Source organism: Lissotriton vulgaris, chromosome 3_2 (genome assembly GCF_964263255.1).
Source record: "Lissotriton vulgaris chromosome 3_2, aLisVul1.2, whole genome shotgun sequence".
NCBI lineage: Eukaryota > Metazoa > Chordata > Amphibia > Caudata > Salamandridae > Lissotriton > Lissotriton vulgaris.
Window position 1 is genome coordinate 287,550,908 of NC_141690.1, and position 21,287 is coordinate 287,572,194.

The window sequence follows — 21,287 nt, forward strand, 5'->3', positions numbered from 1 at the left end:
CACTACACCTGAAAACTCGGCTCGTCTATTTACAGTTATTGTTTGGAATATATCTTGAATTGTGATTCAGCCATATTTAACCTCTGTTCTTTACTATTTGTATGGCATAAGTTATGTAAAAATCAGGTTGTAATCCATCAGGGCCGGGGGATTTACTCTAAGCAAGTACACGGATGACTCTTCGATCTTTTGTGTTGTAATTTCCCTGTTAAGTTCTTCCTTTTGTTCTGATGTGACACTAGGGAGTGCCACTGGGGGCAGGAAAGATGACTTGCGAATACGTCAATGCCTTGTGAAGGTCCGTCTCGGTGTGTATGCGGATGTCTGACTCCAGGCATATGGCGAGTATGGGAAGGCACAGTTGTTTTTGTCGTATCAGCCCGAAGAGTGAAGCTCCGTCCTTGTCGGAGTAAGAATGTGTTTTGGTAGTGTGTCTCGTAATAAAGACAGCACAGTCTTTCGAAGAGGTCTGCGATCCAGTTATGTGCCCGTCTCACTTGTTCCCTCCCAATCAAGGTCAGCTGATCATGCCCCTCGAGATGGAGCAGCTTCTGTTCTATTTCTGTAACCTCTTTGTACAATTGCCTTCTCCAATTTGGAGCATTCCCCCCTCATCGTTACTTTAAAGGCGTCCCATTCAATGAGGCAAGAAGAGGCAGTGTCAGTGTTCGTATTAAAGCATTCTGTGATATAGTCATTGAGTCGCTGAAGGCAAATCCTCAAGCACTGAGGTTTAAAGGCGCCATGAAGGTGGAGGGAGGGGGAAGGAGGGGGGAGTAGTCATAGTCCGAACATAGACTCATGTGTTGTGGGTTATAGTCAGAGTGTATTCTGTACAAATATTCTACATATGTGATGTGGGGTAATATATCCGCTGCGGTAAGGAGACAGTCTATACGGATGTGTAGGTCGTGAACATGGAACTAAAAATGAGTAGATTGGTGTCTGTTGCGCTTACGCCAGGCGTCAACCAGGAGGCACTGCTGTAGGTATGTGGTTAGTGCATGTGCATTCGAAGTGGTGGTCATGCAGGAGAGGGGTGGGATGGGCCTATCCAGCTCCGCATTAAGGAAACTGTTAAAATCACTGATCACCCGTGGGAGCCCATCCCAGTGCAAGAGCACCCCAGTTAAGCTATGCCAGAACGCTACCTGCTGAGCTGGGGGCATAGATCCTGCCAAGCAGTAGCTGGCAGCCTTTCAGACTGCCACAGCAATAGCATCTCTTGCATGATTAAAGGTGACAAGGTTAGGCAGAGGGTCCATAAGACCTACTCTAAACTCAGTTTGGCAACAGTTACCCCACCCATGGCAGTTTGCAATGCTAGAGAACTGCTCCAACACTCATGGGCATAGCAGCTGTGATTACGATTCTTGGCAGCTGTTTCCCTGCAGGGGCAAGAAGCACATAGGAGGCTATCGGCTCCAAGGCCATAGGCACACCCTCTAATCGTCTCAGCAATCTAGCAAGCTTCAGGTTCTGTCTCATCACCTCTAGGAGAATGGTTGTTCAAGACATCAGCCCTGGATCTCTGGATTTCTTTAAGTTCCATGCGAAGTATGGCCTTCCCTTGGTCAAAGTAGGAACAGGAACCACATGGGAACGTTTGGGTCTCAATTTTATAGACATTCTCCAGACACAGGGTGGTGATCCCACTTTCAAAGGCCTGGAACTGGCTTGGGACAGTTTCTATTCTTTTTGTAGAATAGACTTTTTTTTGTAGCTTTTGAGGTACTCCTCACTAGGCAGTGATTATGGGAGTTGCCAACTGAAGCACCCACAACAGCAGCATAAAGAAGGAAGATTCTCCACCAGGCTGTCAGCCTTTTAAGAAGCTGCACTGGGGCAGAGGGAGTGTCGACGAAACAGCAGGCCCTGCCTCAAAGATTTCCTTTGCACCTGAAGATCTGCAGACTCTGCCAGGTATCGCCTCTGATGGCAGTGCTCTTGTGACAATCTGCAGGGCCTCCAGCAATGGTCACTACTGCATTACTAAAGCAATCTGGTCTTCATCGTCCCACACCTCAGTGGACTGTAATTTCTCCCTTCAGCTCGGGAACAACATCTTCTTGCTTGGGGACGTTAGGCTACAACCTCCATTGTGTACTGTGTTCTATCAGGAGCCACCCAAAATAGATCCCAGTGGCTTGGTCAATCACAGACTCACAGTTAACATGGAGCCCTGCTAAGAGAACCTCCCACACAGAGCATGCGCACATTCACTCTGGACATCAACAAAGGGTCTGGAGTCTACCCTCAAGCAGAACTTTACTTGTTTAGTGCTACCGCAGTCGCTAAACAGGAAAAAGGCCCGTTAATGACTATCTGGTCGAAAACATGTGCTAATCTGCTATCACTGATTAATGTATGTGCCCTGGAACCCTGACAGTCTTGTATACGCTCGAGAGTACTTAGTGCACCCCTCCAGATCACAAAGCCAGACTCTGGGTCTCACAACCTGCGGAATGGCCAAGGCCATACCGGCACGATTGTCGAGAATGTAAGACCAAAAGTAAAATGTCCGGATATTAGATATCATGTAGCTTGTTACTCAGGGCAGCGGTTACACACTTGTGTTACCACACAGAGGACATTCCTGTACCAGAAGCTTTGTTTTAACTGGATAGCTTTAATGCATTAACTATAGAGTCTCTATGGAGTGTAGGGTGATGTTCGTGCACTAGACAACATAAAATAAGTACGCTTAGAAGTCATTAAGCCACATCTAAGAACATTTTCAAAATTCTAAGTGGAGCTGCTGACTTGCCATTTTCCATTCTCTGCAACTCAGTATCCACCTTCCATCTCATTTACATGCCTCCCGGGCAGAACAAGCACTTACTTGATTTATTTTGAGATCTCACCACCTCATCCATTCAACATGCCTACACAACCCTCTTTGGTGGCTTCAGCCTCCCAGAGAGCACAAGCTAAAAATAATACAACCTCATTGATACATGCAATATGGTACAGCATGTCACACAACCACACAGTCCAAGGGCTACATACCCGACATGGTCTTCTCAACATCGCAAACAGTATAATCCAAACCACCCACATCCCTGGGCTGCAACGAATAACATACTAAGGTCAATACTAAAGAGAAGACCAAACCTTCAGAGTTTTCAAAGTCTTTAGGATCAAACAACCTAATACCTGAACTCATCTGTCACCCCATCAACTCCACCTCAGATGCCAACACCCTTGAAAATGCATTCATCAGTTTTTGGGAAATCTTTGTGAACATTCATGTCGCAACTGCAACACACAAGTGCGAGTGAAGCATTCAGCCTTGCAGACCATAAACAATCCACCCACAGACAGGAAAGAAGAAAAATAGAACTTCTGAGGACCTATTGATACTAAGGTCCCTCTGCTCAGCGCATACACCGCTCATTACAGCAGTCAATGCAAAGCATTACACCAACACATCAATAAAGCCACCAACAGAAGCAGTACGATTTTCAAGACAGTCCAGTACTGCATCAACTCCTGCCACACCCTATTGTTCAATCACCAGAAAAGTGCAATACCAGAACCTTTTTTTCAGTAAGAAAGAAAATACAGTAAATCCAACAGCACATTGACAACACCATCCTGCTTCAATTCTCACGCCCTTCCTTCCTGTAGAATCTAACGAAAAGTCGGGCTCAAAGCGCTCTCTCTCCCAGATTTCCCCGATACACTGACTCCCTCAAAGTCACATCTTATGATGATGATGTCTTACCATTGTCCTTAATCAAAGTTCTCTTCGAGGGCGCTCTCTCACCGATACTCACCATCGTCAATGCCTCCCTCACTCAAGGAATCTTCCCAGAAACTCAAGATAAACCTGATCCTGTCAGCCCTAAAGAAACCTACACTAGACCCTGATGACCTCACCAACTTCTGGCCCATCACTCACCTGCCATTAATCAGCAATTTCATGAAAAAAGCAGTGTAAGTTCCACTTCAAGACCACAGCAATGCGAACATTCCCTGCTCGGCTACCAGTCTGGCTTCAGATCTTGCTGCAATATAGAAGCCACCACTTTACACATCATAAACAAAGCCCTCCTGACCACAGATGAGGACGCGGACCTCTTGATATTGATGGACCTCTCAGCTGCTTTCAACATAGCTGACCATCCCACCCTTATGTGCAACCAGGAGTCTTGAATGGGAATCATCGGCAACGCCCCACGTTTCCAAGCAGCTCCAGTGTCTTTACATGGCACCTCCAGGTCACAAAAGATCCCCATCGCCTGTGGAGCTCCGCTGGGCTCCACGCCAACTCCTGTCACAATCAATCTTTACACAGAGCTGCCGCGTGATCTACTCATTGAAAACTGCATCAAGATAAGGAATATGCCAATGATACACAACTCTACTTGAAAGTCTCCTTCATTTCAGAAATCAGCCTCCCCTCCTGAAGTAAGTCAACCCATTTCTCCCAGAAAGTGTCTTTAGAACTGCCGTTCAAGCCCTCATACACTCAAATTTCAATCATGGTAATGAGTTGTTCTCTGGCATTCCAGAATCCACCATAGCGCCCTTCTAGGGCACATTACAAACCTCCGCACCGCTCATCTAGGGCCTGCAGAAAAGTGATCACACCACTCCCCATCTAGAAGGAACTCCAGTGGCTCTCCTTGATGGACCAGAGCATCTGCAAAACCAGCTGCATCATTTACAAACCGATCGCTAACTGCACCCTCGCTCGTCTGCCCAGAAACTCAGCACGCCTGCAGCCAGGACACCATCAGACTGCAGAGTAAGAAGCGTAAAATGAAAAAACAAGACAGCAAGCCTTTTTCAATCTTTGCACCAGGACCTGAAACAAAACCCATCTATTCATCAGTACAATCTGCATGCTGCTCCAATGTAGAAAAGAGTTGAAGACTCACCTCTTCAGAGAACACTACATCACAATCACCAAATGGCCTTAACTAACCTCCCACTCCCCTTACTTGTAGACGTTATGCACTTCTTTGCCATATACAGCGCTCCACTGCCTTCTGGTTAGGGTTGCTCAATCAAAATACCTCACACATACAAGCGGGGTTAGGCAGCAGAGGAATAATGCTGTGTTGGGATCTAAGGTCCTCACAAGGTTGAAAGGCAGGACTAGCCAACGTGAAGGAGTCACAAACCATGTCCCTTCGGAGGCACCTGCATCCACATGCAGCGGTGGAAGAAGTAACAGGCAAGAAAGGCTTTTGGGTGATTCAAGATGTAATTTTACCAAAAACACTACTCCTTACACATCTCAATGAGGCATCTCTTCATGGAACATAGTATTATATTTGGATCATTACTAATAAGCACATCACTAGTCTGACTGGTGTCCATCCACCAGTAAAATGGTTTTAAAGTCATCACGCTGGAAAGATATATATATATATATATATACATACATACACCAGCATGGAAGCAAACATGGTCGACCACTGACTGCAGACTATGTGGACAAAAGGAAGAATCATTGTTGCACATACTTTGCATCTGCCCCTCTCTGAAAAACCTGAGATGCTACTTTCTCCTTCACTCATTCCGTTTTTTTAAAATCAGATCATGCCGCTTGGCTGTCATGCTAGCACTGAACAGCCAATAATTGCAGACAGCTTGTAGAGCCGCAAGATTCTGTCAAAAGTCATTGCAGATAATACAAAATACTGAGAAACACAATACTAAAGCTCTGAAGCCGGATGCGTGAATGTATAATGAACTAATTCACTGAACCCCCTCTCTCCTCTCACAAACATTCCAATTCCATGGATTATTAGAAAGTTTCCTTTTAACCATTTGAGACTTTGTACTCTTTTTAATTCATCTGTTTTATGTTACAACATTGTAAAGGTTTTAATTAACTAAATACAATAAAATTTTCTTCTACATATATATATATATAGATATATATATAAAATCTTCTACCACTTCTGTGAAGAAGTGGTCTAGATAAGCACCAGTGAAAGGCTGTTTAAACGTTAGGACTCATCAACAAATCAGAAGAGGGCCTGCATGGCTGTGAGCCTCTGGCCAGCTGCTTCAAAGTGTAATGAGAAGATGAACAGTCTGACTACCACATTCTGTAGCGAACACGTGTTCAGGAGACAGGTATACAAAGGTTTCACAGCCAACACGTGTTCAGTAGACAGGTATACAAAGGTTTCACAGCTAACACGTCTTCAGAGGAGAGGTATACAAAGGTTTCACAGCCAACACATCTTCAGAAGAGAGGTATGCAAAGGTTTCACAGGAAACACGTCTTCAGAGGAGAGGTATACAAAGATTTCACAGCTACCAGTTACATCCAAATCAATTTGCAATGTCTCAAATGGGAAGGCAGAGCAGATGGTTGCATCCAAGAGTGCCCTCTTGTACACTGTTGTAATGAAAACTGAAATCTTTGAAAATGGCTCAGAACAAGTAGAACGAACAGATGAGAATACCATTCACCCCTTTGAGCGGTCAAACAGGAAACTAAATTCCCACCTACTGCTTTTGGCAAGGCTATGCATAGCCTAAATGTGGAAACTGCCAATAGCTTCTCAGATTAACATGTGGTGGGGAAAGGTTTAGACCATCTAGGATATAAAAGGCAAAGCTCTGAGTGGTCATCCACGACTGAGTTAATAATTTATGAAGGTTTTGGCTATCGCCTGGTACTCATGCGAAAAAATACCAGATGCTAAAAGGAAATCCGGCAATTCTCCCTGCGACCCTCTGTCATTTTGGATTCGGTGACCTGTCCTTCCCTAAAAAAGATGATGGAAGTGCTTCAGATCCCCAAGAATAGACACCATGCCAGACTATGCGCCACCAGCTGTTACTCGATCTGTTGTTGGTGCAGATGGTTGCTTTCTTGAAGTCGATCAAATATACAATATTGTCCATGAAAACGACTTGTTTTATGCTTTCCTACCCTTTTTATGCTTCGAAAAGATACTCAAGCAATATGTAAGGTAATGTCATCACCTGTGCATTTCAAAACCTAAAATATGGTTAAAAAAAGCAGAACTAAATCAAAGAAAATAAAAGAAATAAGCAAAATAGTATTACCTGCTCATGCCATTATGCCCTTTTTCATACACTGTACGAAGCTACCACACACCTGTATCCTTCAAGAACATCACTATGAGAAGAAACTCATGGTGCAATGGAGCGACCAGGAGGCCTACACCCGTCAACAGTCCAGCAAGCAGGCTGCTAGGCCCAGAGCACTCACCTGGATCTTCCAGCGGATTGCTGACTGGCTCCGATGTGTGGTCATAGTCATCTTCATCAACCTCCAAATCCAGGTTGTAGTAGCCTCCACCATCTCCATCATCTCCATCATCGCTGGCTGGTCCTGTATTTTGACCTATGGAACAAATGAGGAATGTGGGTGAGTTTACAAATTGTGCGGACTACACACCTGTGTATTAAATACAGTAACAAGATATACAGGAAGAAGAAACATCCCTAAGTAGAGTACAAGAGTCGTCACTACATGTATCGTCTACCTGTGCGAACGGGCCACATTTGAGGTCAGTAGTGCTGCTGCCACCTAGCTCAATTTACCTTGTGGTCTTCCATTAAAACCAGAGAAACACAGGATTTCTGTAGGAAACTGTTAAAATGTAACTGAGAACTGGAAAGAAAACCAAATGATATTCAGTAAATGTATCCTTAGATAGTTCAACAATCCGTTGTACAGCCATACAGCCTGGGCTATGGGAGCGTTAAACCAGGTCAAAACCTCGCACAGTTGAGGAAATCCATCTGTACTAAATCTAAACTAAGTAAAGATGCAGCATCACACATCTCAGAATAACCTTCTCCAAGTGCCACTCAACAATGATAAACTACTGTCCATCAAGGACCTCGAAAACTTGTCCCCAAGGACGCCTATTTCCTGCTGCCAAATATCACAGAATAGAGAACATTATAGGACGTGAAAATACTCAGATCCCGGTCCTGCAGAAGACCGTCCGCCAACTACCACCAAATCCATCAATTTATCCGAAAACTAGAACTGCTCCAGGCATATCCATTGCACCAACCAGTCTACTTCCATCCAACACCTTGCCTTGTAGCAAACAATGCCCCCTAGAAGTAAAAACAAACAAGAGCTGGAAAACCAACAGTTTTGGCCTTGTCAAACTGGTGCAATGGACAAATTTGTACCCTTTTCATTGCAAGTATAGGCCACAAAAAGAACAATATTTTCAGAATCTGAGGGGATACGAGAAGTTTTTAGAACATTTTATACTTCACTGTATGATCAAGAGCACCCAAGCGATCTCTCTAAAATAAGTGATTACCTGCAGGATATCCCGGTAGCTACTCTTCCCGAGGATGAGGCAAGGGGAGTTGGAGGCTCCGCTTAGCTAGGAAGATATCTTGACTGCTTTAACTAATGTCCCCTCTGGTAAAGCTGCAGGTCCTGATCAAATCCCAATGGAATTTTAAAAAACTATCTGGGATGTAATTAAGCAAGATCTGAAAGTTTTTTGACTGGCCTATATCTTTGGCACCGTTTGACAAATCTTCATGAGCTTTTGCACACTAAAAAAAGGTGTGCTGGTGATTCTAGTTGTGCATGGAATGTTTCGCGAAGATCCGCCAAAAGGGAGGGGGGTAGTTTGAGGGGGGGCAAAAAAAGTGTGTTTCCCACGTTAATTACAATAGAGATTTTAGAGGCAACTACAGCCCGAACTGCTGAACGGAATTACACCAAGTTTGGCAGAAAGGTAGCTGTTGGTCCAGAAAGCGGCCTTTTTATTTGGTGGAAATCTTTTGAGTAGTACTGGAGTTATTAAAAGAAAAACAAATTTGTATATCTAAGGACGCGACCCATGTGCAAATCCTCCTGATCTCATGCAGAGAGCAGATTGGCTGCCAACACTTCACCAAGCAAGTGTTGCCAGCCATCTTGGACTCTATGTCTCAGCAGAGTCCCAAAAACAAGGTTAAGCAAGCATTTGCAATTTCTGAGTAGATGTATGTGGTGTGTAGAGGAATTATGTGGTATGATGTGAAGTGGAAATATGTGGTTATAATTATGTGGTTCTCGGTGTACAGGAATTGTGTGTAGCGGGATTGTGTTGCTTGGAGAGCAATTATGTGGTATGGTATTTTGTGTTGTGGAGTGTTATGTAGTGGAGTTTAATTTTGAGGAATGCGGTTGAATTTTTTTTTTTTTTTTTAAATCTTTATTTCGGCAAAATAGCCATAAAAGACACATGAATATACATACATAAAACAAGAGAATTTAAATTCCAATTATCAATTCATAAGAGAACATGCATAAGCATTTTCCTTAAAAAAAAAGGTCACCAATCAAAAATAGTTCATTTGGCATGATTCAGTTTAGCAACAGAAGTGCACTACAGAGTATACCTCTTTGGAGAATCTGACACAATTTCTCAAAGCATTTGACCCAATTTTTTTCGAATAAAAAAAACTGAAGTTAAAAATCTGCTAATACTAAACACAATGAACTGGGCAGTATTCGTTTTAACAATCCTATATGCAGTATGACAACTTCTAGTTCCTAGGAGAGCACACATAGGTTTTAACCATTTTTTCCGTGCTTTTATGTAAGCATTGCATACAAAGAGCATGTGAATTTCATTCTCCAAACAGGAGGCAGAGCACATAGGACATATTCTGTTATTGTCAATTGTACATTCCACATTTTTCTTTGACCATCGTTCTAGATTAGAAGTTAACATAAGAATCCCGTATCTGAATTTCAGGTAGAGGGACTTGGCCACAGGAGGCTCAATTTCATCCAGAAATGTTTCAAAACAAGGTTCAACTTTAAACAATAGGAATTCTTTAGTTAGAGTGCCAGTTCTACTCTCGTGTACAACCTTGTTATACATATAGGACCAAAAAGCTCTCTTCACCATGGTTTTTGCAGATGGTGGCAGGTTCTCAGGGTGTTCCCATAAAGAGTACAACCCCAGCAGTCTAAACCATTTTTGTATATGCCCATACCATAGGATGGAGTTAAAAGTGTCGAGGTTTAGTACCTCTTGAAGACAGTTCCTATAGTCCAACAGTTCTGGGGTGGACCAAACTCTAATCCAGAACATCAAGGGTCTTAGAATTGTAAAATGATCAGTTCGTTTAAAATTTAGGTCAAGTTGGAGGGGGATTAGGGGGGTGCTAGTAGGAACCCTTACAATAGATCTCATAAATTTGTTATCCAATCCTTGGAAGCTCTCTCTGGCCCAGGGACCCCATATTTCAGCCCCATATAGAGTGGCAGATTGGATTTTAAATTTGAAGAGTTCAAGAGCTGGTGTTGCACTCTTACTTATACTGGCATTCAATTTACTCATTATAGGTTTGGAATTTTGAGCATATACCACCCTACTCTTCTCAATTTGGGCCTTCCATGTTAACTTTGAGTCAATTACCACCCCCAAGTAAGAAAAGTTATCAACGACACCAAGAGTTTGTCCATTTAGAGTCAAAATCCCTCTATCTGGTCTGCTAGGGTTTAATGCCATACATTTGGTTTTGTTAGTATTTATTTCCAGGCCTTTTTTTTCCACAGTAACCACTAAATGAGTTTAAGAGTATCTGGAGGCCCCTCTTAGTCTGGGAGATAAGGATGGTATCATCCGCGAAGAGCAACGCAGGTACTCTCTCTCCATTTAGCTGGGGTGAATCGTTGTTACAGGCATTTAAATGTTCAGGAACATCATTAACAAATATAGAAAATAGAGTGGGGGCCAGGACACAACCCTGACGAACGCCGCGCTCGATTGGAATATCGCGAGACAGTTCGCCATTTGGTCCCCATCTAATGTTGGCATGGTTTCCAGCATGTAACTCAATTATCTGGCTTAACAGGCACCCTGGCATCCCGGCTTTATTTAAGGAGCTCCAGAGCAGATTTCTAGGGACAAGATCAAATGCAGCTCTAAGGTCAACAAACGCTACATACAAATGACCCTTCCTAATATGTACATACTTCCAGTAAATGGGACCTTGGGGGCGCCAATTTAGGTCTTCTTGAGGGGCTGCTTCTTGTGGGAGGCGACTTCAATGCTGTGGGTTCAGGGACGTTAGATAGATACCCATCCAGAGACCTTCGAGGTGTGCAGACCTGGCTTCCCGACTTTCTGGACACCTTGGGACTTGTTGACTGCTGGAGGATTCTGCATCCTACCCAGCGTCACTACTCGTTTCATTCAGGGTCTCACGGTAGCCTCTCCCGCATTGATTATGTCCTGACATTAGCGGCCCATGCATCGGCGGTCTCCGAGGCCAGATTGATGGCGAGGGGCATCTCGGACCACTCTCCGGTCTGGGCGTCCTTCGACTTCGATATTGGGGTGGCGGAGAGGTTGGCGCCGATTAACCCGTGGTACTTTTGTGATCCCAAGACTCGTGGACTCCTAGCCAAAGCCATGGAGTTCTACTTCTCTGAAAACACGGGCTCGGTTACATCCGCTGTCTCCTTGTGGGAGGCCTTTAAAACCGTACTGAGGGGGGAGGCGTTCTCCTTAATAATAATAATAATAATAATAATAATAATAATAATAATAATAATAGGGGCATTTGTAGAGCGCTGAGTTACGCACACCGGCGTGTCCCCGCGCTAAAATGAGAGAGGCGGAAAACAGGGATATAAGCTGCAAGGCGGGCAGTTATCTGACAGAGGTAGGTTTTTAATTTAGCTCGAAACCTAGTTTCTGCTGGTTCCAAACGTAGGTCCACTGGGAGTTTGATCCAATGGTTTGCCGCTAAATACCTAAAGGATCTGCCTCCCATGCAAGCTTTCTTCACCTTGGGGATCCTCAGCAGTCCCCCACCCACAGATCTGAGCGCTCGGGCAGGTTCGTAGGATTCAATCAAGCTCTGCAGTGGTCGAGGTGCCCTGCCATTCAGAATCCGATGGCAGGGGCAGAGGGCCTTGTACTCAACTCTGCTCCTCACAGGGAGCCAATGTAGCTTTTGCAGGGCCTCCTTCGAAGGCGCCCTTTTGGGCACCTTGAGTATCAAACGTGCTGCCGCATTTTGCAGCACTTGAAGGCGACCAACACTCTTCCCTGGTGCCCCCAGATATAGCAAGTTCGCATAGTCCAACCTTGCGGTCACCAACGCATGTACCAGGGTTTTGCGAGCTTCCAACGGCAGTAGTTCAAGGACTTTCCTCAGCCTTTTCAGGACCCCAAAACACACGCCCACCACACGGTTGATCTGGGGCCCAAAGGTGAGACCCGCATCAAACCATACTCCTAGGTTTTTTGCCTCCTGACAAGGGGTGGGGGTCGGTCCTAGACAGGATGGCCACCAAGCCGACGACCAAGCAGACTGGGCTCTCCCCACCACCAGCACCTCTGTCTTGCTGCCGTTAAGTTTCAAACAATTCATGGCCATCCAATCGGCAAGATCTTTCATGCACGATCGGAAGCCATCTGCAGCAAGACAGGGCGCATGCGACAGGGAGATGACCAGCTGCGTATCATCGGCATAAGATACCATTTGGAGGCCATGACTCTCCACAATGGAGGCAACAGGCACTACATACAAATTAAAAAGGGTCGGGCTCAGGGACGAGCCCTGAGGCACGCCCTGGCCCAGAAGTACCCCTTTGGAGTAGCAGTCGCCCTGCCTCACTTGGAAGCTTCTTCCCGCTAGGAAGGCCTGGATCCACCTCAGCGCAGTGTTAGCGATGCCACCTCTGTTCAGACACTGTAGCAAGGTGGAATGTGTGGACAGTGTCGAACTCCGCGCTGAGGTCTAACAGGATCAAGGCCATTGTTTGCCCCTCATCTACACCCTGTCTCAGATGTTCTGTTGCCATAAGTAGGGCAGACTCTGTAGAGTGGCGCGGTCTAAAGCCAAACTGCGTGGTGTGGAGCAAGCCCGCCTCCTCCACATATTCCATAATTTGGGTGTTTACCACCTTCTCAGCGACTTTGGACAGAAAAGGCAGGAGTGAGATGGGCCTCAGATTTTCTAACACCTCAAAACTAATGTGAGATTTCTTCCGGAGAGGGAGCACCACTGCCTGTTTCCACCCCTTGGGTAGCGTGCCAGACTTAAAGGAGACATCCAGGACATGCCTTATATAAGGCCCCAGGACCTCCCAACTGTCCCCCAGCCATTTAGGGGACACCGGGTCCAAAGGGGAGCCAGATTTTACTGAGAGACATATCCTGACTAGCTCTTCAGGAGGAGGGGTACTGAAGTTTGTGAGGAGCCCCGAAATCTCCGTGCCCTCAGATGTTACCTCAAACTCAGCCCCTGTGGGGGGAGGGTTAGGGAAGGTAGAGTAGATTTTTTCGACTTTAGTGGAGAAATAGTCGGCGATGCGATCGCATGTTTCCGTCAAGCAACTCTCCGGATCTGCAGACGAGTCTATAGTAGTCAAAGACTTGTAAATGCAGAAGAGCTCTTTAGCCGAGTTTTTTGCCCCTAGAATTTTCCCTGCATAGAAGGCCGCCTTCGACTTTTTAATCAGCCTATGATGCAGCCGTCTTTTTTCTAAAAACGGTTCCCTAGCCTGGGTGTCATATGTTACCCTCCATGCTCTTTCAGCTCGCTTACAGGTGGTTAGCCGAGGTGCGGAGACGCAGAGACGTGGACGTGGTGACAATCGAATCCGACATAGCGGATATAGACTCCCAGTTGGAGGTCGGTCCGACGCCGGACCTCCTACATGCTCTCTCACTCAAACAGTCGGAGTACTGAGCTATTGTCACGGAGGCGGCGAAGGCCATGGGTAGGGAGCAGCAGGGGCGAATCTATGAGGTCGGGGACAAGGCCGGTAAGCTCATCGCCTGGCTTGATAAGAAGGAAAGAGCCAGCCGCGTGGTCCCGGAGGTGCTGGGGGAGGATGGCACGGTTGTCACCGACCCCAGTGCTATTGCTCTGGTCTTCGCTGAATATTTTGCGTCTGTCTATGCCTCGACCTCCGAGATGTCGGAGGAAGACTCTGGCGTCTTGTTGCGGGACATAGAGGTACCGTGTCTGTCGGAGACTGACAGAGAAGACATGGATAGGGACATCACGGTGGACGAGATTGCTCTGGCTATACGCTCCCTGCGTTCTGGCAAGGCTCCCAGCCCCAACGGCATCCCAGTGGAGCTGTATAAGATTAAACCGGATCTCGTTGCTTCGCCCTTGCGGGCTATGTTTCTTGAGGCGCGGGAGTCAGGTACGCTTCCCACCGACCAGAGGCTGGCCACCATTGTGGTCATTCACAAGGAAGGGAAGCCCAGAGATTTGTGTCGGTCGTATCGTCCTATCTCATTACTGAACGCCGAGCCCAAGATTTTGGCTAAATTGCTCGCCAAACGATTGGTTAGAGCGATTGGCGACTTGGTGCACCCAGACCAGTCTGGCTTTATCCTACACCGTAACACCGCCCTCAACCTGAGAAGGCTTCATGGAGCCCTCGCGAGGGTCCGTACCCTCCAGGAGCCGGCCATCTTGGCGTCCTTGGATGCCACGATGGCCTTTGACTCCCTTGAGTGGTCATACTTGTGGGCGGTGCTGGAGAAGTTTGAGTTCGGTCCGGGGTTCATAGGATGGGTCAAGCTCCTATACTCCAGCCCGCTTGCCAAAGTGGCGGTTAACGGCCGCGCATCGGTTTCATTTGCTCTCGGCAGAGGTACCAGGCAGGGATGCCCCCTGTCGCCCCTTTTGTTTGCACTGGCATTGGAACCACTGGCGGCGTGGCTGAGAGGGCATCCGGACATTAGGGGGATCAAGTGGTCCCTGGACTTTGAGGATAGGGTGTCTCTGTACGCAGATGAAATTCTCCTGTACCTCACCTCGCCGTGTATGTCCCTTATTGTTGTATGTGATGTACTGCGCACCTTCGGCAGACATTCTGGACTCGTCATTAATTGGTCGAAGTCCCACCTGTATGTCCTGAGGGGTGAGGTCCCGAAGCTCCCGCGGGACTGTAACATACAGGTCGCGAGGCAGGGGTTTAAATACCTGGGTATCTACATTTCTACTGATCCCACAGTACGATATGCGAACAACTTGCTTCCCCCACTCGCGCACCTTCGGCGTGACGTGGAGGGGTGGCGGAAGTTGCCGCTTTCCCTGCTTGGACGAGCGGCCTTGTTCAAGATGATGTCCCTGCCCCGGTTTCTATACGTGCTTCAGAACACCCAGGATCTGGTCCCGTCTGGGTATTTTAGAGAGGTCGAGGGCTTACAGCGGACCCTGCTATGGGATGGTAGGCCGTGCATTGCCATTACTAAACTGACCCTCCCGTGGTATGACGGAGGGATTGCGCTGCCCGACATCCGTAGGTACTATTGGGCGTCTCAGTTGGCTGCCCTTAATCACGGCTTTTATGGTCCAGCCATAAATCCAGGCTTTGCCATGGACCGGTGGCTACTGGGTGATGGGAAATATTACAGGGCTCTGTACTCGAGGTCTCTGGATGGTAGAATGACAGGTCCCACTAAGACATCGGTCCACATCTGGAGGGCGGTAACGAAGGCACAGGGGTGGAAAGGCAGACTCACGATGGTGACTCCACTCTATGACTCCGATCTGCTGGGTAAATTGTGGCATACCAAGGGGTTTGACCGCTGGGACTTGATAGGTATCTCTAGGGTGGAGGACATGATTGCTAAGGGACAGGTCAAGCCCTTCGAGGTGCTGCAGAGAGAGTTTCAGTTGGGGGAAAGGGAGTTCTTCAGATACGCCCAGTTAAAACACGCCCTTCTGGTAGTTATGCCGGAGGGTGAAATGATCCCCGAATCATCCCCGTTAGAAGACAGACTGCTGGACGGCCACATGCCCGACAGCGCTTTCTCACTGACCTACAAGAAACTGATTAACGTTCGTACGGACCTTCTTCTGGGGGTGCGAGATCAGTGGACCCGTGATGGAATTTAATTGGACAACGAGGATTGGCAGTGTGTGGTCTCGTCTCCGAAGGAGGTGGCAATCCCGGCCAGGCTGAGACTAGTACAATTGAAAATCCTACATAGGGTTTATGTCACTGGCCCCCGACTGATCCACATGGGCCACTCGGTGGATGGTCTCTGTCGACGAGGGTGTGGTTCCCTAGCGACTTTCATGCACATCATATGGGAATGTAGGGCGGTGGCTGCCTATTGGAGGCGTATACACGTAGTGATGGGTGAAGTGACTGGAGTTGACTTGTTTGCTGAAGCCCGGCGCTGTCTACTAAATGTGTGGGGCCCCACGGATTATACCAGTTCACAAACTCAATGGGTCACTCTAGGCAACATGGTGGCAAAAAGGGACATTGCACAGAATTGGGGGGCGGCAGTGCCCCACACAGTAGAGATGTGGAAGGCCAACATGGACTGGTGTATGCTCCGGGAGAAGACGGTGTATGTTGCCAGAGGTAGGCCCAGGAAATGGAACAAGATTTGGGGGCCCTGGAATGAGTATAGGGGTGATATCTACCTCCCGCCGGACACAGCTCCCCCGGATGAGCGACTGTCCCCTTAGCTCTTGACTCCGGCTGAATTATTGGTATACAATGTCCTGTTTTTCCTTCTTCCCCCGTTATCCATGCATATGACCTGTTCGCATTTTATTTCACATATAGGCCCATCCTTCCCCTAATGTGGAGCAATGCCGCACTTACGTTCATTTGCCTTGCCCTCTTGCACCGTTGTAGGTGTTTTTCTTTTATTACACTGTTTTATCTCTTTTCATAAAATAAAATGAACCTCATGTGATTTTGTACTGCATTCTGTGTGCACCACTTATGCTGCCTAGCCTCCGGGATGTATGGCTGAATAGCTGTGTACTACTGTGTCGTAAATAAAGGTTTTCCCAAAAAAATTTGGTTACAGAGATTCTATTTCAAAGAGGAATATGGTACATTCTGTAAAGATGCTCTTTTTAAATTGGTGCAGCACACAGAATTTCGAGACAACGTTAAAGACAGTCCGCAGTCTAATAAAACAAGGCAACTCAAAGTTCAGAGATCACCCACTGTGAGTCACTGAAAAAAACGGGGTGACGACCAGGAAACAATTTAAAAACAAGCATACGCACAACCTGTACAATTAACACATTTAGTAACCTATTCCTCCAACCCTCAGCTAAACAGCCCATCGTAATTATATTCTCATGTTGCCAACACAACATAACCTAAGTGTTTGTTACCCCTGGGTGCGGTCAGGAACCTCTTGGTACCCCGCAGTAAAGCCCTTGTGGGCTTCAAGTCAGCAATCAGCCGGACACCGAGGGCACCATGTACGAGGTTTTTTCAGCACTAGCCGCATTGAGGTAGCTGTTTTGGCACTCATCGTTCATTTGCAGCTCGGGTGGCCATCTTTTAGAGGTTAGCGGGTTGCTTTTCAAGCCTCCATAACGGTGCAGAGAGTTCGGAAAACACAACAGGAACGGTAAATACTTCATAGAGAATACACTTTATATTTGAAAAAATTATTTTGGGGGAATTCATTGTAACAATGTTTTGTACTAAATCACTAATCATTTTTTTAAGAGATTTTTAATTTGCGTTTCTAGGTCTCACCTGGCATGGCTTCTTGGAATCAATACAATTTCAGAAGCGGACTTTAAGCCACGCCCTTGTTTTCAATTGGCTTGCGTCATCCTTTATATTAAACGTTGGCGCGTGATTGGAAATAGTTTTTTTTTGTTACCGCCCTGTCCAATTTTAGGACAGCCCATTAGGCCAACACCATCTTTCTTTTCTGTGAGGTAGGAGGGTGTGCTGCTATCTTGTTTACTGGCTTGTGATTGGATTTTGTGTTTTTTTGTTACCGTCCTGTTTTTTGTGGGGGTTTTTCGGATAGCCCATCCGGACTGCTTCTTACATTGATGGTCACAAACACACACACTCTGGCCGAAAGTGCGCTGCTCGTCTGGGGTTTGGAAAAATTGGACCTCTGTCTTTGTTTCTTTTACAAGTTTTTTATTTTCTTCAAGTGTTGCGCGAGTATGCAACAAACGGGGTTTGGCTGTAGGGCTTTTAGCGTCTACGGGTGACAACTCCCATGGTGTCACAGCCCTGTTTTTTTTCCATTACTTGCAGCGAGCCGGTAGGCTACAATGCCATTAGTCGCGCCAGGAGTGCTAGTATCAAAGGAGTTTGTTTGTTTTGTACCTACCTTGTATGCTGCAATTGTGCACCCATGTTGGACACAAAGATTGTACCGCTGTTCATGTACGCATATGGTGTGTGATAATTCGCTCTGCTGAAATTTGTGGTTTATCTAATACATGTGTGAAAGGAACGTTGCATTACTTGTATGCAAAACATATGTCTGATATTTGCGAGAGATAACCTCTCACCACCTTGCTACAAGCATCCAATGTACAATTTCACATGTACGCCGATGACACCCAACTTTATCTCCAAGTACAATCCCCCAAAGACATCATGCTCCTGAACTCAACGATCAGAAGCACCCAATCCTGGCTTGCCGATAATCATCTCAAACTCAATGCGCTGAAAACAGAGTTCCTTCTGATCTCACCTCCAGCGAAGATCTCCACTCCTCAAAGTTGGCTTAAACACCTAACCACACTCAATGTCCAACCCACCATCGTGGACTCAGCAAAATCTTTAGGCATAACACTCGACACCAATCTCAACATACAGCAACATATCAGCAAGGCAACTAAGGGAGCGAACTTCCAAATCAATACCCTGAGGAAACTTAAACCCTTCCTCCCTGCCAAAGACTTCCAAACAGCAGTGCAAGTACTAGTCATCCCTCGAATTGAATATGGCAGCATCGCCCTCTGCGGACTCCCCCTAACTACCACCGCACCCCTAAGAGCTTCTCTAAACGCTGCAGCGAGACTCATCACTGGGTCAAGAAAGCACTCACATTTCCCCTGACTTGAAATCCCTGAACTGGCTGCCTTTTGAAGCCAGAATACATCTGAAAATCGCCTGCTTGACACACAAGGCGGTACACCTGAACTCACCCGGCTACCTCACTCAGAAGCTGACAATATCTGGCGGCGCTAGAAACACTAGAGGCAAAAAAAAAAATCTTCTACTGAAACTCCGAAGATTCCGGAAGGAAAAAACCTATAAACGCTCCTTCTCAGGAATGGCACCCAGGATCTGGAATTCACTCCCTCCCGAAACAAGGCGCATCTCTTCCACTACACTCTTTAAGAAAGAAGTAAAAGCTATCCTCATGGCTAAATACACCTGAACTATCATTTCGGTCTTTTTAAAGACTCTGCACCGATCAGTATTACTTGTTTGACCCCATGGCTTATTTGTATTACTTGTATTATTGATTTACATGATTGGCTTTGCCCCCACCTTTTGTACTGCTAGATTTAATGACTTACCTGTTCGACTATGCTCCTTCATGTACCCCTTCCTTTGTAAAGCGCTCTGATATCTGCAAAGATCTTGTCCGCGCTATATAAAACTTTCAAAATAAAAATAAATAAAATAACTGTGTAAGCTATCATCGCCACACCTTTTTAAACATGTATTTGTTCACGGTTTTGTAAAGTGCTGTGTGGACTGCAGCTTCATTGCGCTATCGTTTTCCAACCCTCCACCTCTCTTTGCAACAGTTATTCAAAACGTGTTACCTGTGCAGTGTGTAGTTATCAGAGTATAAAGCGCAGACACTGGCCCTGCAGCTCAACAGTTTAAAGAGGGCCAACGCCGCACCCGAGTGAACGTTGGAACTCTCCTCCACCTCCACTAAAGGTGCAGGGCCTCCCCTCCGCACTTCCCAGTGCTCGGGCTCAAGTGTGCAGGCGACGCCCGCGCAGGTACCCGATTTGCAGATACCGCAAGCCGTGGACTCGTCTGTGGAATGACAGGGCTATGGGCAACAAGTGGGGGTGGGGGGTAGGGCGGGTGTGGGCCCCTGGCTGCACAAAATCCTGAGGTCAACGGGACTGGCGAGCGTAAACACCCGAGTCAAGGGACCCTACATCTTTAGGCAGTGGCGTAATAAAATTAAGCCTGCCCAACCCCCTTTTTGCAAAGTACATACAACGGGGGCCGCCACGCCCGTACCCTGTCAGGGGCTTTAAGGTTTGCTCGTGCACAGTGCCGGGGGAGGGAATGGAGGGGGGGGGGGGGGGTCTGGAGCTCCCCCCACACCTCCCAGTACTGCAGGGGCTATTGTTACTTGAATACTTCTGGACCCCTTACTAGCAGAAGGCCACAGAACATACGGGAGACCGAGGAGCCCCTCTTCACATTGTGCAGGGGAGTAAGACATCATTTTGTGTAACGCCATTACCTCAGTCAAGTGGTGTAGCAAAACCCCTAGGGACACTAATTAAAGCTCGGGAATCTGCCCCCCCCCCTCCTATGGTTTGGTAGTAAAAACAATTGTCAATGTTAGTAATTGCGGTTGAGTGGGCCCCTCACATCCTGGCACCACTGCACCTTCTGCACTATTCACAGATACGACCTGGGGAAGAAGGCGTTGTCTTTACATTGTCCCCATTCATTTCTGCCTCACCTGACCCTCTGGCTTTTGCCACTTTATCTTTACCTCACCCCATCATACCTTGTCTCATCCCTTCCTACCTCTCACCACCGCACCGCCCTTCACATTCACCAGTGCATGCGGCTGCCTTGCTTCTCTTGTATGTAGATTCACTTGCTTCTACCTCAATCACAAGAGGTGCCTCATACCTCTACCTCATTCTCCCTCTCATCTCTGCCTCACTTTTTTTCCTCTCATCTCCGCCTCAATCTCCCCCGATCTAGCCTCTGCCTTAATCTCCCTCTCACCTCTGGATCATTCTACCTCACACCTCTGACCCATCACTGCTCAGCTGTCCATCTCCCTCAGGAAGAATCACAGCCATGTTATTTCCCCCTCACCTCTGCCTCATAAGCCTGCCCTCTCCCCTGCAAACCCCCCCTGCTTCATGTGTTCCCGACTGCCTCTTCCCTCATCGCTTCCCTCCCATTGCAGCCCGCTTTGGCTCATCCCTGCCTTTCTCTCCTCTCTAATTGCATTTCCCTCCCTTTCCAAAATCGCTCTGCATAATTTCATTGGCCTGACGTCTCTTCTTGTTCGTGTTTCCATTTCCACATAACTGTGCATCCCTTATCTCTCCCCTCCATCTCGTGTGTCCATTTATCCCCCCCCTCTCCACAGCTCTCACCTCTGTGGTCTCTTTACTTGCTTTTCTCTCTCCTGCTTTCCACACCTCTCCCTACGTTCAGAACCCTCTGATGTTCCTCACTCAACCGGGACCACATCCTCATCACTTCCCAGAGTGGATGGCAGGTCAATGAACATATCCTGTTAAACCCACACAGCGGTTTCATTCCCTACAACTAGTGTTGTAATCGGATCTAGGACCCTAATTAAATA

The 21,287-nt window shown here is 46.9% G+C and overlaps 1 protein-coding gene across 4 annotated transcripts in view; it reads right to left on the reverse strand.

The window, feature by feature from the left end:
- Positions 1-21,287, reverse strand: part of LOC147725709 (uncharacterized) — a 218,115-nt gene that overhangs the window by 160,107 nt on the left and 36,721 nt on the right. For all 4 annotated transcript variants that reach the window (XR_015309801.1, XR_015309800.1, XM_086964391.1 and 1 more), the window contains one exon: positions 7,208-7,342. Coding sequence is in view for 2 of the 4 variants with exons in the window: in XM_086964391.1 (XP_086820517.1) it covers positions 7,208-7,342 (135 nt within the window). In the remaining 2 variants the exon portion in view is untranslated. The remainder of the gene's footprint in view (positions 1-7,207; positions 7,343-21,287) is intronic.